The sequence below is a fragment of the Chinchilla lanigera genome, unplaced genomic scaffold (genome assembly GCF_000276665.1).
Source record: "Chinchilla lanigera isolate Chin_1 unplaced genomic scaffold, ChiLan1.0 scaffold00041, whole genome shotgun sequence".
In the NCBI taxonomy this organism is placed as follows: Eukaryota; Metazoa; Chordata; class Mammalia; order Rodentia; family Chinchillidae; genus Chinchilla; species Chinchilla lanigera.
Window position 1 is genome coordinate 15,451,854 of NW_004955442.1, and position 15,049 is coordinate 15,466,902.

General features: G+C 52.1%; 1 protein-coding gene across 3 annotated transcripts; it reads left to right on the forward strand.

The window, feature by feature from the left end:
- Positions 1–56: 56 nt before the first annotated feature.
- Hagh (hydroxyacylglutathione hydrolase) lies at positions 57–13,358 on the forward strand. 3 transcript variants are annotated; one of them, XM_005391507.2, is made up of 9 exons: positions 57–200; positions 2,399–2,571; positions 3,046–3,110; positions 4,063–4,180; positions 5,191–5,299; positions 7,843–7,946; positions 8,308–8,409; positions 12,595–12,674; positions 13,064–13,358. In XM_005391507.2, exons 1-9 carry the CDS (start codon positions 125–127, stop codon positions 13,161–13,163), a joined length of 927 nt encoding a protein of 308 aa, XP_005391564.2. In that variant the 5' UTR covers positions 57–124; the 3' UTR covers positions 13,164–13,358. The 3 variants fall into 3 exon arrangements, with proteins under 3 accessions (XP_005391564.2, XP_005391565.2, XP_005391566.1); XM_005391508.2 differs by having other exon boundaries at positions 58–200; positions 2,432–2,571; XM_005391509.1 differs by lacking the exon at positions 57–200 and adding an exon at positions 208–649 and having other exon boundaries at positions 2,432–2,571.
- The last annotated feature ends 1,691 nt before the right edge of the window (positions 13,359–15,049 follow it).

Here is a 15,049-nt window from a genome sequence, read left to right on the forward strand (position 1 = left end):
GCTGACGGGGGGCGGTGCTGGGCGGGCACTGGTTATTGTGGGCGGTGCTAGGCGGGCGCTGATTGGCTGTGGCCGCGGACGCCCGCGTCGCGGCCAGACGCTGGACAGTGCCGCCCCGCGGGTCATGGTGTTCGGCCGTGGGTCGCTCTCCCTACGGAGCCTCGCCGCGCTGGGAGCCGCCTGCTCGCGCCGCAGCCTGGGTAGGTGCGCCGGGGCACTGCCGGGCGTCGGTTGGGCGCCTCGACTCAGTCTCCCAGGCGCAGGAGCTGATCGCCTTCGGGCCGGGCGAGGAGCGGGCCCGCGGAGAGGTCGGCGGGCGGGCGGGCACCTGGTCCCTTTCCTTGCGGCCCGCAGACTTTGCGGTGGTATCGCGTCACCGCGCCGGAGCTGGCAAGCCTGAGCCCGGCCCTTTTCCGAATTTCGCCGAAAGCAGCCACGGTTCTGGAGTGTGTGACACGCCCTTGCTGAGGAAAGAGAGCCAGCTTGTTGAGGTCCCCAGAACTACAGGCCTTTGCATTAGACACCCCCGCCCCCCACTATCACGGCCGAGAGCTTTTCCATGAAGACCGCGCAGAGGGTCTATGCAGACCTGGCTTCCCATTCCAGGGAGCCCCTGGCTCAGTGTTTGGTGTCGTAGTCTGCCAGAGAGGTAGGGCCGTGAAACGTCTTGATTTTTAAAATATGTTGTGGGCCAAGGAAAACATGTCTGTGGGCTTGGCCTACGCTGCAGGCTACAGGTGTGTGACCTCTGCTTATGCAAAATACCCTGGTGCCAAACCAGTGAGCTGGGTTTTCCAGGCAGTGCCCAGGTAGGTTATTTGTGGAAAAGGAATAAGGTTTCTTGTGTCAGGAGGTCAGTTCCTTCCTTAGAAATAAATGCATCCTCTCCAAGTTGCCAGCAAGGTTGAGCATGAGTTATAAATCTTTTCTTCCGCCTGGGCACTGTTTGTAATGTCCTCCTAGAAAACAGCACGGAGCACCTTATTAAGGGGGGCAGTTTCACTCTCACTGAGTCCTATTTTCACCCTCTGTCTTCTGTGGGCTGGATGCTGCTGGGGGTTAGGGGAGGTAAACTATCACAGAAACCCGATCATACAGAAATGTTTATTATGCAGTGCTTGAGAAGGACCTAGAAGATATTCAGCCAGTTTGTCAAAAAGAAGAATTGGGGTGGAGTGGGGACATGGCTCAGTGGTAGAGTGCTTGCCTAATACCCATAAGGGCTTGAGTTCAATCCTCAGCAACACAGACACACACACATTCACAAAAGAAAGCACAAGCACAATTTGGGCTGTTTTCCTGGCCATGAAAGAATTGATCCCACATTTATTTGTTTGTTTTTTGGTACCAAGAATCAAACTCAGGGCCTTGCTCTTGCCAGGCAGGCACTGTGCCGCTGAGCTTTCTCCCCAGACCCTGGAGGTGTTGTCTTCTAGAGGGCCAATGCTGTCACTTTCTGGTTCCCTTTTGGGAAACACCCCCAACCTGGCATCTACCCCAGAATTGCACTATCTTCTGCTATCTTGTGTGGGTCCTTCTTACTGAGCTACATCCCCAGCCCTTTTTTAAAATTTTGAGACAGAATCTTCCTAAGTTTCTCAGGCTGGGCTCAAACTTTCGATGCTTCCATCTCAGCCTTCCACAGTTCTGGGATTACAGGTGTTCATTACCACCCTGGCTTTTTTTCTCCCTATACAGCTAAGACTTGTGTTGCTGGGGCCTTATGTATTTTTAGACTGAATAGAAGTTTTATTGGTGAGACTATTTTGGCATCTGCCCAGTGGGTGGAGGACGATTTTGTTCTTCAGCCACTCGCTTCTCCCCACCTCCTGGCCACCCAGGCAGAGGCCTTTTGCTCACCTGGGTGGTGGTTTTGTACCCTCCAGTCTTGAATTCTAAGCAGTGATGGCCAACTCAGAATTTCCCAGTGCTCTATGCTTGACCCATCTCAAGTGTCTGCCATTCAGGAGCAAATACTATTTTCTCCTGTAGCTGCAGGCTGAGAAGGGCTATGAATACCCATACAGGACTCAGGCCTCTCAGCCTCCAGCTACAGAAGAAGAGGGAGGCAAACTACTGCACTGGAGGGTAAATAGCCCAGCTCTGTCACCTTCTCCCAGAACCACAGTGGTCTCTTCAACTGTGGTTTGCATCATGCTAAAACTGGCAGTTCTGTCCTTTCAGGACCCTTGCGAGATGAAAATTTAAATTCGAGACAGCTGGTTTCCACAAATGGGAGCATGAGACATTTTCTACACTTGTTCTGATGGATGTGGTAAAACTAGGACATTCTCTGTCAGAGGAATTTAGAAAAATCCAGCTGGGTGCTGGAAGGGGTGTGGCTCCTTTGAATTTTCATTTCTGGCCACTGACCTGGGGCTGCATCCTGGGTCCTCAGGCCCAGCCCTGCTGGAAATCCTGTATCACACAGATTTAAGGAAGAGTTTGACTGTGGAACAAGGCACCATGAAGATTGAGCTACTACCTGCCCTGACTGACAACTACATGTACCTGCTCATTGATGAGGAAACCCAGGAGGCCGCCATTGTGGACCCAGTGCAACCTCAGAAGGTGCGAGGTTCTGCCTGGATCCCTGTGCTTTGTCCCCTAGCGCCATGTCTTCCCAGTGGTTACATTTCTGTTGTCCTTGCAGCTCTGTCAAACTTAAGTGGAGACCAGTCTATTTAGTTTTTGGAAAACAAACTAGTGTCCTTTTGCTATTGTCCAGCTACTCTGTTAAGGAGGCCCTTGAGAGGGTGGAGGAGACCACAGGCCCCATGGAGCAAACAGTGCTGGCCTTTGGGCCCCGGGGCTGGACTCTTATGAGGCCTTGGGACTTGGCTTTCCCTCCAGGCTTTGGCCTCAGTGCTGACCTCAGAGCTGGATAGGCTTAGAGAGGTCCAAGTGGAATTGAGAATCATCAAGTTGAACAAGAGGGGAAAAGGCCACCTTCTCTGTGCTGTCCCAGAGTGGGGCCAAGCAGCAGGGGCAAGATAAGGACCCGGAGTGTGACAGACCTTTGTCCTGCTTCCCCCCTGGCCATAGGTTGTAGAAACAGTGAAGAAGCATGGAGTGAAGCTGACTACAGTGCTCACCACCCACCACCACTGGTAAGTGCTGGGTCCCAGCTGGCCTCTGGCTCTGGGAACTCTTGGGGGTAGGCAGGGGTCTGTCCCTCACCTGGGGGAGGGCAGGGGCCTGGCTTGTAGTGTGTGTGAGGGAGGCCCCTGGGAAGATTCTGAGCACCAGGGCCCCTCCCTCCTTCCCCATAGGCTTGTTGGCCTCTGAGGTGCTGACCCCAGGGCCCTGAGTATGGGGTCTGCTAATGCATGTGGCTTGGAAAGAGGGAAAAGGATAGGGCAGTGTCTTCAGTGCTGCTTCCCCTGCTGTCCCCTTGGAGCCTGGCTTCTCTGGGCCATGGGAGGACCCCCAGCAGCTGCCTCTCTCATCCCCTGGGCTTGTAAAGTGGGCATTGGCTTCCATATTGGACAAAAGGATCCTAAGCATCAGTTTTTTTTTTTTTAATAAGAAGTCATCTTTCAAGAGTTTTTTTCCTGTACCTGGAATTGAACTCACGACCCTGTGCTTGCCAGGCAGGCGCTGTGCCGCTGAGCTAAATCCCCAGCCCCAGTCCTGACTTCCTGTACTGACAGGAAACGGATGTTCCCTGGTACCGGGAAAGCCTGAGCTGAATGCCTGAAATGGAGCCTACAAGTGTGAGAGCACCCAGCCTAGGCAGGCTGGAAATGGAATGCCATTCAGAGGGCTCCAGGTGATTCCCACAGGCCTGGGATGATCTAAGTTTGGGTGATTTGCTTCCTCTGCTTCAGAAAACATCAATGACACAGTATGGCGGTGCATCACTCAAAACTGGGAATCAGAGATTGTTGTTTTCTCTTGAGCCAAATGACAGACAGGAAACCTTTCCGGTGTTGAAAGATGTGTTTCTACTTCTGAGGAACATAGTAGGCAAAATAAAAACTCCATCTGTCAGGGTTTAAAGGCAAGTAAGCAGACCCCTTCATCCAGTAGGTTACCCCATGTCTTCTGTTTGACTTCCAGGGACCATGCTGGTGGGAACGAGAAGCTGGTCAAGCTGGAGCCGGGGCTGAAAGTGTACGGTGGCGATGACCGAATTGGGGCCTTGACTAACAAAGTCAGCCACCTGTCAACACTGCAGGTAGGGAGTAAGCCAACAGAAAGGATTCAGGGTGGCTGTGTCTGGCCCTAGGCCCAGGGCACAGTTTGGGGAGGGGGCACAGTGAGAGCCCTTCTTCACCTCAGGATTCAGCACAGTTGTCCCTGTGCCTGCCTTGGTGGTGGTTTAGCAGTCTTTTCCATCTAGTACATAGCAAGAAAATTAGTGTGTGAAATGCAGCCGGATGTGGGAAGGCCATAATGCTTGCTCTTAGTGGACCAGAAAGTTCTTTTCGTCAGTGCTTAGGATAGAACCCAGGGCCCTTGCACTGAGGTACATCTCTAGCCCTTTTTAAAATTTTTTACTTTGAGATGGGGATGCTAAGTTATCCAGGCTAGGCTCAAACTCCTGCCTCTGCCTCTCAGAATGCTGGGATATAGGCTGCACCACCATGCCAGGCTGGACTAGGGAATTTAAAAAGGGATTGTGGGGTGATGTTTACTTCCTGAACGTGGTGGTGGTGGGATTATGCTGAGAGGTATGTGTAGGAGATGCAGCAGGAATATTTGGCAAGATTTGTCAGGATGTGAACATGCCCGTATGTTTGTGTGGAAAGTGTGTACATTTGGGGAACCCCACTGAGAACTACCAGGATATCTGTCTTGCAGTGTCCGCTCTGTCATAGGTGTGGCTTCTGAAGTAAGGAATTGCAGAGGTGGGTCAGAGAAAGAGAGGTGACTTTTCAGGCAAGATGCCTGGTTTAGATTTAGCCATTTTGAAGAATGAACAAAAGAAGATCCTTTGGTTCAGCCCTGTGCAAACCATTGGAGTGGTCCCTGGGGCTGCACCCAAGGAGGAAGCCCTGTAGCCACCTTTACCCTGCCCAGAGCTCCTTCTCCTGTGTGTTTCTACAGGCATCTGCAGAATTGGGAAAACTAGATGGTCTGGATGGGGAGGGTTTGTATGGGACCAGCAGTGCCCCCTGCTTGTGAGCCCAAGAAAGATGCTGAGTTGTCAGGGTTCATGTCAGCCCCCACTTCGTTTCATTTCAGGTGGGATCTCTCAACATCAAATGCCTGTCGACACCATGCCACACTTCAGGACACATCTGTTACTTTGTGACCAAGCCCGGTGGTTCAGAGCCCCCTGCTGTGTTCACAGGTGAGTGTGCCAGGGCATGGGGCTAGGTGGTCCTTGTGAAGTTCTCGTGGCTCGTGGCCTGGAACCCCCACACAGAGAAGCAGCTTTTCCTACCACACAGACTCACAGGGCTGCTGTCCTCTGCCCTAAATCCCGTGTGGCAAACCACATCCTAACCTTGGGTCTCAGCTTCAGACACATTCGAGTCTATCATCAGGGTGGTACTAGGGAGTTGGGGGACCCTATGACCCCTTACTATGCCATGCTGCTGCCATATGCCTGGGAGGACAGCCTCCCACCCCTCAACAGCAGATAGATGGCCTGGCCTGAGCAGGGGCCTGGCCAAGGGAGATGCCTGGGTGCCATATATTCTTCCCACATACCCCCTGAGAGCCCTATGAGCCAGGCTGGGTGCAGTACAAGGCAGTACCCCAGGCCCAGTCCCCATGTCCTACTTGTAGTGATCTGCAGAGCCAGCAACCCCATGGGGCAGTCCATGGTTAAGGGAGTTCTAGGAGCTGCTATGGTAACTGTGACCATCACTGAGCTTTGTGGGGGCCCTGAGTCAGCTTCCCAGGTGGTGTGTGTGCTACAAATACTCAGGACACAAACAGGTATATCCGGAAATCTCAGGAATTTCCCCTTTCTTAGTTAGAGAAATCAAAATAATATTGGTGCTGATGTAAAGGTGGCCAAGCAGGCACCAGAACAAGGGCTGAGGGCCAGACCTGCTCTTCAACTTTGTGAGGGACTGTGGTGCTAAATTTTGAGTTTCGCAGAGCTTTAGGCCACATGTTGGTTTAGAGATACTGGCTGAGTGCACCTAGGGTTCTTCTGAGATATGGGATGTAGCTGGCTGGAGTAGAGGTGACGCAGTGTTAGGCACAGATGTGGCTGGGTAACCAGAATGATGTGAACCTGAATGAAATGCTTGGAGTGTGGATGGGGGTCTGTAGCTTTTCTTTTCTTTTTTGAGACAGGGTCTGACTGTGTAGTTCAGGCTGGCCTTGCACCCATTGTGGAGCCCAGGCTGGCCTTGAACTCACAGCGATCCTCCTGCCTCAGTCTTCCATGTGCTGGGATTATAGGCATGTGCCACTACTCCTGGTGGTAGCTTTTTTGTAAAACTAAAGTTATTCCACAACCTCTGCTTATTTTTAAGTATAGCTGTAGAGACTTTCCATTTGTTTAGGGCAGTAGCATATAATGTAGGCTGGGGACCTTGGGTCCATGTTGGGTTCTGGATCTGCTTTCCCCCACTCAGAGCAGAGGCGCTACCTTATCAGTTGGTGTCCTGGATCAGAATGTGGCCAGTGCTTACATTTTCACTGTGATTAGTGACGTTGGGTGGGATCTCCATGAACTGCAATTGTTGCTGTGGCAAAATGGTGATGCTGTGTGGTCCTCAGGGTTAGGTGAGCAGGTGTGGAGTCAGCGTGGCTGGTAACTCTCAAGGCCCTTGCCTGTCCTGTCGGAAAGCCTAGGTTTATCACAGGTTCAGGGAACCACAGCAGAAAGTCAGAATTTGGAGGTGCCATAGAGGGTGACTGCTGTGGGACACTGACCTGACAGTTTTGCACTTGTTACTGTCACGTGTGTTACAGTGGCTGGCAGCGTGACTTTCATAATGACCCTGTGCAAACTGACAGTGTCCTCCAGGGTAAAGTGCAGGTGGGTGGCCTGGCACTGACAGTGAGGTCCGATGGTGGGAAGCGGACTCTCCAGCAGAGCGTAGCCAGGATAACCCAGGGCCCCCAGCTGAACTGAGGGAGGGCAGAGGTGGAGGAGGCAACAGACCAGAGAAGGGCACGGTGGGAGGGACTGGTGTCCCTGTAGCTGCAGTAGAGGATAAGGCACTCAGGGTGAGATGGGCAGGCAGGGTGGGGCCCGAGGGACAGGAGCAACCTGGGTAGAGTCTGCATGTGGGAAGGATCAAGTTCAGGGCGTCAGGGAATCCCACCGCATGGCAGTGGGGCCAAGCAAGGGTCCAGGAACAGTGCAGCTGGCCAGGGAGCGGGAGGCTGAAGTGGATGCCAACCATGGTGCCCAGTGAAGCAGGCCAGAGTGACAATTCCTAGGGTACATAGGGGTAGGGATGGCCCCAGAAGGCTGGGGTAGAGGCTGGGGCAGTGTGAGGCCTGCAGGGGTGTGGACACCTCAGGTGCTTTTGGCAGCAAAGGGCAGGCCCAGCCAGGACTTAGGTGCCAAGGGAAGGGAAGTGGGAGAGGGCTTGGAGGGGTGCCAGGTGGGTGGGGAGCAGGAAGATTTATAAGGTGGGACCGGGGGCTGTGAGAATGGGGTTGAGCTGACTTTAGTTCTAGACCTGAACAGCTGGTTGTTGTCCATGGTGCCATACGAGACCTGAAGCAAGGCCCAAGAGTCCACCCTTGGGAGGCAGAGCATTTGAGGATGCCTGTGGGTGTCTGGGTGGACGCGACCAGTGGTCAGTGAACTCATTGCTTTCAGCCCACAATGCCAGAGGCTGTGGCCAAGTTCCCTGGCCTCCCTTGAGCCTTAGCCAGCTGTACTAGTGGCTCCACTGCATGGCTGCCGGTGTTTTCCAGGTGACACCTTGTTTGTGGCTGGCTGTGGGAAGTTCTTCGAAGGGACTGCGGATGAGATGTACAAGGCACTGCTCCAGGTCTTGGGTCGGCTCCCTCCAGACACGGTGGGTTGCATCCCCTGGTCTGTGGGGTCCCGCTCTGTATGGAGCATCCCCACACCCTGGGCCCACCCTTGGGAGGCCAGGAGAACTGCAGAGCTACACGCACCCTAGGCCCCTGGTACAGGCCTCACCTGGAGCTGGGAGAGCAAGCTGGCTGAGGTGGCTCTTTAATATGCTTTTTATTGAAATTTAGCATATGTTTGAGCATGTCTAGTCCTAAGGGATGCCCCCATGAGTGTCCACTAGCCTTACTCACCCCATGAGGTACCCAGGTCAGAGCAAGGACATGAGTCAGCCCAGAGCCCTCAAGGCCTCCTTAGGAATTGCCGGCTCCATGGAGCTCATGTCCTGGCTCTTTCCCCAGAGAGTCTACTGTGGACACGAGTACACCATCAACAACCTCAAGTTTGCACGCCACGTGGAGCCCAACAACACTGCCATTCAGGAGAAACTTGCCTGGGCTAAGGTGAGTGGGGCCCATGGCTAGGGCATGTCGTGGCACTGTGACCTCCCAAGCAAGGCTCCCGCTGTCTGGGTGCCGCTGCCCTAGTTCTGTCTGAGGAGGGGGTGCAACCGTGCCACAGCCAGCCTGATGCCATCTAGCTGGTCTGACTTAGTGGGTCCCCCAGGGGACTCTGCTTCTGCATTTCTAACAAGCACCAAGGCTGAAACTGTAGGTTCTGGCTGGTTTCCCATACTCGGAGCAGTGGAGCTGGGACCTGTGTGGGGAAGCTGTCTCCGCTGTTGCTAGGAGGGCGGGGTCCTCAGATTCCTTATCTTGGCCCATGGACTGCCACAGCACAGCCCAGGGCCACTGGGCCGGGCTTGCCCGCTGAGGCTTCTCCAGGATGCAAGGGCTGTGTCCCTGAACTTGCTGAGAAATGGTAAGAAATGTGCACACACACACACACCCCCAATGTGGGGGCGGTCAGGTCTCAGCCGTGACTCTCTTCTGAGTCAGTGAGTGATGCCTCCTCCTGCAGCTTTGCGTACTTTTTAAATAACTACCTATTTCTGTCCAGCATCTTTTCCAGTTTCTTGAGGTCCTTACAAAATAATACTCAAAAGTTCAAACGCTCCCTTAATCATCTGACAAGTATGTGGACACCAGTGCTAAAGTGAAAGCTCATGCTGGGTACATAATGTAATTACCCCTTGGCAACTTCCCTTCCATAGTTTGCGTTTGTTTTTCTTCATGCTAGGGGTCAAACCCAGGGCCTCACACGTGCTGGGCAAATGTCTGCTTTTCGATAACCGAGCTTTGAGGCTCAGTTATATCTGGTAGAATGTACTGTTTTGAATGAACAGCCTGTTGCTCTTTTTAAAAAAAATTATTTTTATTAGTACATCTTTGCAGTATGTAATGATTACTTTCTTCTTGGGAAGTTGGTTTATGTACATAACTCCCTATGATTCTTTTCTCGTCCACCTCTCCCCCCCCTTCCTTCCCCACCCTTCCATCGAGTGTAAAGTCTGTTAGGACTCTGACAGTGCGTGCTGCTGTTGAGATACATGGTGCTGCTGCTCTTCAAAGGCCCCCTTGCTCCTTTCTACCCTCAGCTATTGATGTCCTTTCCATCACGGTAGATTACTCTGACCTAGCGCTTTAGGGAAACAGAAGCGAATAATCCTGCCCTGCTCTGCCTGGCCCTCTCGCCCCTCAGCCATTGATGGTGTTTCTGAGCAGTAGCCCACTGAATGTTTATCTGACCTCTGCTGCTGACATCTGGGTGGTTCCCAGTTTTTTGCTTACAAATAAAGTTATTGTGAATGTTCTGTAAAAATCCCTTTGTGGGCCCATGCTTTTACTGCTTTTGGGTACATTCCTGAGAGTGGAATTGCTGAGCTGTATGGTTAAAGGTACATTTAACACTTAGGAAATTACCAAGTATTTTACAGAGGAGTCGTGCTGTGCCGTACCCCACTCTTAAAGTGTAGGAAACCCCAGTTACCCCACATGCTCACCAACCATGAGTCCTGTTGGTCTTAAATTTTGTTATGATATGGTGTGTAGTGGTATCATATACTTTGAAAGTTACATTAATGATAATGAAAGTGACCGTCTTTTTATGTGCTATTAGCCTTTTATATGCTGACTTTTGGGAAGTGTATGTTCACTGTTTTCTTGTCCACTGTTTTCCTTTTTTTTTCTTTCCGGTAACTGGAATTGAACTGAGGACCTTATGCTTGCCAGGCAAGCACTTCTGCCACTGAGCTACATCCGGCCCCTCTTTTTTTTTTTTTTTTTTTTTTTTTTTGAGACAGGGTCTTACTATATAGTTTAGCCTGGCCTTGAACTATCTAGCCAAGGCTGGTCTTAAACTCACAGCAATCTCTCTGCCTTGGCCTCCCGAGTGCTGGGATTATAGGCATCCACCACCACACCCAGTTTTTGTCCATTTTAAATATTGGGCTGTCCTTTATTGAGTTATACAAGTGCCACATATCATCTGGAAATGCATCTTTGTCAAATATAAATAGATACCTCAAATATTTTCTCCCAGTTTATGGTTTCCTTTCTGTTTTTTTAAAACAGTTTCCTTTGAAGAACAAGAGTTCATACTTCATTCATATTTTCTTACACTTTTTGTGTCCTAAGAAATCTTTGCATACCCAAGGTCACAAAGACTGTCTTGGGGCTGGAGCTGCGGCTCAGTGCTAGCTACTTTCTTAGCATGTTTCACTGCTTCCTCTCCTGGTGCACATCTTTTATATTTCATGCCTTGTCTCACTGCTGAGGATCTCCATTAGTGTTAAGCAGTAGCATGTGTATATCCTGGGCTTGTTCCTAGTGCTATGTTCAGCCTTTTACTCCTGAACATGAGAACCTGTGGGCTTTTTTTTTTTTTTTTTTTTTCACATGGTATGGGGATTGAACTCAGGGCCTTCACACTGACCTACATCTCCAGCTTTTTTTTTTTTTTTTTTTTTCCAGACAGGGGCTTGCCAAATTGCCCAGAGTGGGCTTGAACTTGTGTAAATTGTCCAGGATAGGCTCAGACTTGTGATCCTCCTGCCTCAGCCTCCCAAGTGCTGAGATTACAGGTGTGCACTGGTTCACCTGGCTGCTGTGGGTTTTTTGTGCCTCTTCATTGGGTTGAGGAAATTCAATTCTATTCCCAATTTTCTGAGAGTTTCTATCATGAGTGGGTACTGAATTTTGTCAAATGATTTTTCTCTATTATATAATCATATGGTTTGGAAACAAAGCTTTTATAAATGGAGAGGAGGGGTTAAAGGGAGAGTAGGAGAATGGGAAAAAAAGAATCAAGTTATATTATATATAGGTACAAATTCTTTATGACGAATGTGATCATTATTTATACTAAGATGTACCAATAAAAATCATAAAAAAAGAAAAAAATAATCAAATGGTTTTACCTTTTAAACGTTTTGATATGGTAGGTTACACTGATCAGTTTCCAAATGTTAAACAAACCTTTTTAGTTAAATCTTGATCATGGTGTGTTACCTTTTTACATATTGCTAGTTTTCTATTTTTGTGTCTTTATTCGTAAGATGCATTGATCTGTAGTTTTATTTGCTTAAATGTCTTTGGCCCTTTTGGTATGGGCATATTGCTGACCTCAAGAGTTCAAAAGCATTTCCTCCTACTTTTGGAAAGGGTTGTTGTTTGGCTTTTTTGAGACAGGGTCTCACTAAGTCTCACATGCTGGCCTTGAGCTCACTGGGTAGCCCGAGCTGGCCTCAAACTTGAGGCGATCTTCCTTGGAGGAGTCAGCTCTCTTCCCTCCGAGGTGGTGGGAGGTGCTGGAGGAGGAGGGAGAAAATTGCAGGAAGCACAGAGAATGTCACAAAACACTCGATTGTTTTTCCCAGAAGAGACGGAGCAAAGACTAGTGACCAACCTGCACTATGACTCACTCCCTCAGATCCCCTCCCTGGCGAACCTCAAGTGGCTACAGGGACACTACTTGCTGCCACACTCTGAGGGAGGGGGTGTGGGATGGGGACCCTGAGCTCTGAGGGTCCCTGGGGTCAGGAGCCTGTGTGGGTGTCAGCAGCCACTGTCACAGCTTACGTATCTGCCCTATTAGCCTCGCTGCAGAAGGGATGGGGCTGCATGGAGACTCACTTTAGCTCCCTGTCTTGACCAGGCTACCTGAGTTGTCCTCTCTCTCTGGTAGTGCTGCTCAGGAGGGAGAGGAGATGACAGGCAAGTACCCCTAGGGTTTCACAAGCCTTCCTGAGGTACCTCGTGAGTCCTGGTTCCCTGAGAGCTGGCAGGGAGGGCACCTGTCCAGCCCTGTGCTGAAAGCGAGCCCGCCTCTCTGCAGATGGGCCGTCACCCACATTCTGTCTTCCTTTCTGTGCTTTCTTCATTTCTGTTCATCATTACTTCTGTCCTGTGAAACCTAAATATCACAGTCATGAAGAACAAGCTCCCCCTCCTCTGCACTCCCCTCTAGCACTGGCAGGAGGAGGCACAGTGGAAATAGCAGGTCATCCTCTGTGGGCTTCCTGCCAGCCCGCTCCTCCACAAGCAGGAGAGACTGGGCTTCTCCAGGGGAGTGTGAGTTGGGAACCCCCATGCTGAGCCTCTGCTTGCTCCACCTTCTCAGTTGGATTGTGAAGATCACTAAGAGGTATTTGAAATGCAGTCTCCATGTGACAGGGGTGTGTCTTGCAGGAGAAGTACGCCAATGGGGAGCCCACGGTGCCATCCACACTTGCAGAGGAGTTCACCTACAACCCCTTCATGCGTGTGAGGTGAGGAGTCCTGTGGCCACTTGTGCTGGTTTCACCTCAAGCAAGTGGCTAAACCACGTCCAAGCGCCCAAGTGGGTGGCGCTGACCTTCATCCCTGAATGGGTGGGACACTTACGGTGCCTTAGCAAGGATCTGGGGTCCATCTGTCCCTGGGCCTCCAGACCCTGTAGGCAGGAAGCTGCTGTCAGGATCCTGAGGCTGTGGGCCCTAGGCAGTGCAGGACCACATGGAGTCCATGGCTTCCCTCCTGCCCTGCTGGAAGGACCCAGCTCAGGCTTTCAGGTCTTTCGCAGTGGAGACAAGCCCTGGCCAGCTTCCTCTGTGTGTCCTGGCTCCTCCGGGCCCTGTGTGCTGTGTAGCCTGCAACCCGCATGCCTTTCCACCCTCAGGGAGAAGACGGTGCAGCAGCACGCGGGTGAGACGGACCCCGTGACCACCATGCGTGCCATCCGCAGGGAAAAGGACCAGTTCAAGGTGCCTCGGGACTGAGGTGGCCGCATCCAAACCCAGCGCCACCGCACGTTTCGGGAGTGGGAGTTTTAGGTAAAAAACTGTCCTGCTGGTCATGTAAAAATCATCTTGGTTTAATTTTAAATTAATTTCAGAGCACTTACCTGTGTTATCAAATGTTCTAATGCATATTTATAAGAGAAAAAGTTTAAAAATATTTATTCCTGTAACCTCTGCTTGCTGACTCTGTGTTGTCCCTTGCCTTAACCCCCTTTACCCACTGCGTCTTTCTCCTGGCGGTCATGTGATGGCCAGTGACAGCTGAACTGCTCAGAGCAGCCCTCCGTTCTGAGGGGCTGGGCAGTCCCCTTCCCCGGTCTGGATCTGCAGGGAGGCGGCAGCAGCTGGCATCGCCCTGGGTCCACCCTCTTGTGCCTTCCTCCACAGGATTTGGTACCCTTCTGGCTCTGTGTTGTCGTTTTTGTGACTGTGTCGACACGAAGTGAGCTGACTTGAGTCCTTTGGTAGCAGAACCCGCCCCAGCCTGGGCTGGGTCTCAGGTCCTTTCCCAGATCGACCTGCTCCTGGGAAGTCGCCAGCTCTCAGTATTATTGCGCATGAAGCCAGTCTCTGCCTGGGCGAGCTTCCGGTTTGGCCACTGTAGCCACATGCCTGCCTCAGTGTGAGCCCCTGTCCTGAGTCTCAGTAGGCACCAAGCAGAAGCTGAAGGACCCTGCCCAGGCTGCCCAGAGTCTCTGCCATGGAGTGACATCACGCTTTCCCCGCAGCGCCTCGGAGATCAGTGCTCATTGCATACTGTCCGCGCCCCTGTAGAGGCTACCTGCAGGCCAGTCCTGAGCAGTCTCCAGCACAGTGGTACACTGCCTTGTCCTATAAAGAAGCTGACCGCACACCCAGGACTCATGCCTGGTGGTGAGCAGGTATCTTGAATGTGGCCTTGGCTGAGTGCCAGCATGTCAGGTCCAGGCAGGACGTGCCACCCCTCTGTGGTTCCTGCCCGTAGTCTGACTCCCTTGCTGCTCCAGCAGACTGGACTCTGAAACTCCAGGTGAGCATCCACCTGACTTTGCTGAGGAAAACTCACCCTGGCTGTCCTCGGAAGCCTGTCCCACGTATTGCTCTGCCTGTGATCCCTGTCTCACCCTGGGACCTGACAGAGCTGTGGGCAGCCACTGGGCTCCGGTCACAGCGAGTCACATCCTGCAGGAGAATGGGCGGGGCCCAGTGGGAGGAAGGGGGAGTGGCAGCCCCAGATGCTGACGGTACTCAGTGTGAAGGGGGAATGGGACAAGGCTTGAGTGCGTGGCCCGGGACCGAGACATGGGGCCTCCCTGTGTGGAGGAAGGGAATCTGACAGTGAGGGCATGCCCTGCAGTCTGTCACTGTTAGTGTGGACACGTGTCCCCACCTCCATGTCTACTTTGCCCTCCCTGTCTCAGGACCACAGGGGCTTGTCCCTTACCTGGCTCTACTGGGGCCACACTACCGTGGGGTTGGAATCCAGGACATTTAAGGTTGCACCAGAACTGCATAATTCCTTGTTGTTCAGTGATGACAGAGGCAGCCCCAGCCCCACCTGTGACACTCAGAGGTGTCATAGAGTGGGGTTTGCACGTCCCTATCCCAGCACTCTGCCTTAGAGATTGTACTGCTCCCGAGGCATGTAGTTGGTACGGACTCAGCATCCCGAGAGGCCAGTGTGATGCTGCTGGCCAGGCTGAGTTCCGGCTGCCCTGCGCACCTCTGTGGGCACAGGCACCTTCTAGACAGCTTCCCACAATGGCTGCCTTTGAGGCGAGAGTTCCGTGTTTAGCAGTTGCCACAGTTCTTCACAGGTCACGATCCTGGGCTCCTTCCCTCCCGTGTAGGGGCAGTGCTTTTAAATGAGCCTCGGCCTCGCATAA

Excerpts from the sequence above, each read along its gene's own strand:
- Hagh (XM_005391507.2), top strand. The coding sequence starts at position 125 with ATGGTGTTCGGCCGTGGGTCGCTCTCCCTACGGAGCCTCGCCGCGCTG. Across the intron at positions 4,181-5,190 it reads GCCACCTGTCAACACTGCAG|GTGGGATCTCTCAACATCAA; the intron begins GTAGGGAGTAAG and ends GTTTCATTTCAG. Across the intron at positions 7,947-8,307 it reads GTCGGCTCCCTCCAGACACG|AGAGTCTACTGTGGACACGA; the intron begins GTGGGTTGCATC and ends CTCTTTCCCCAG.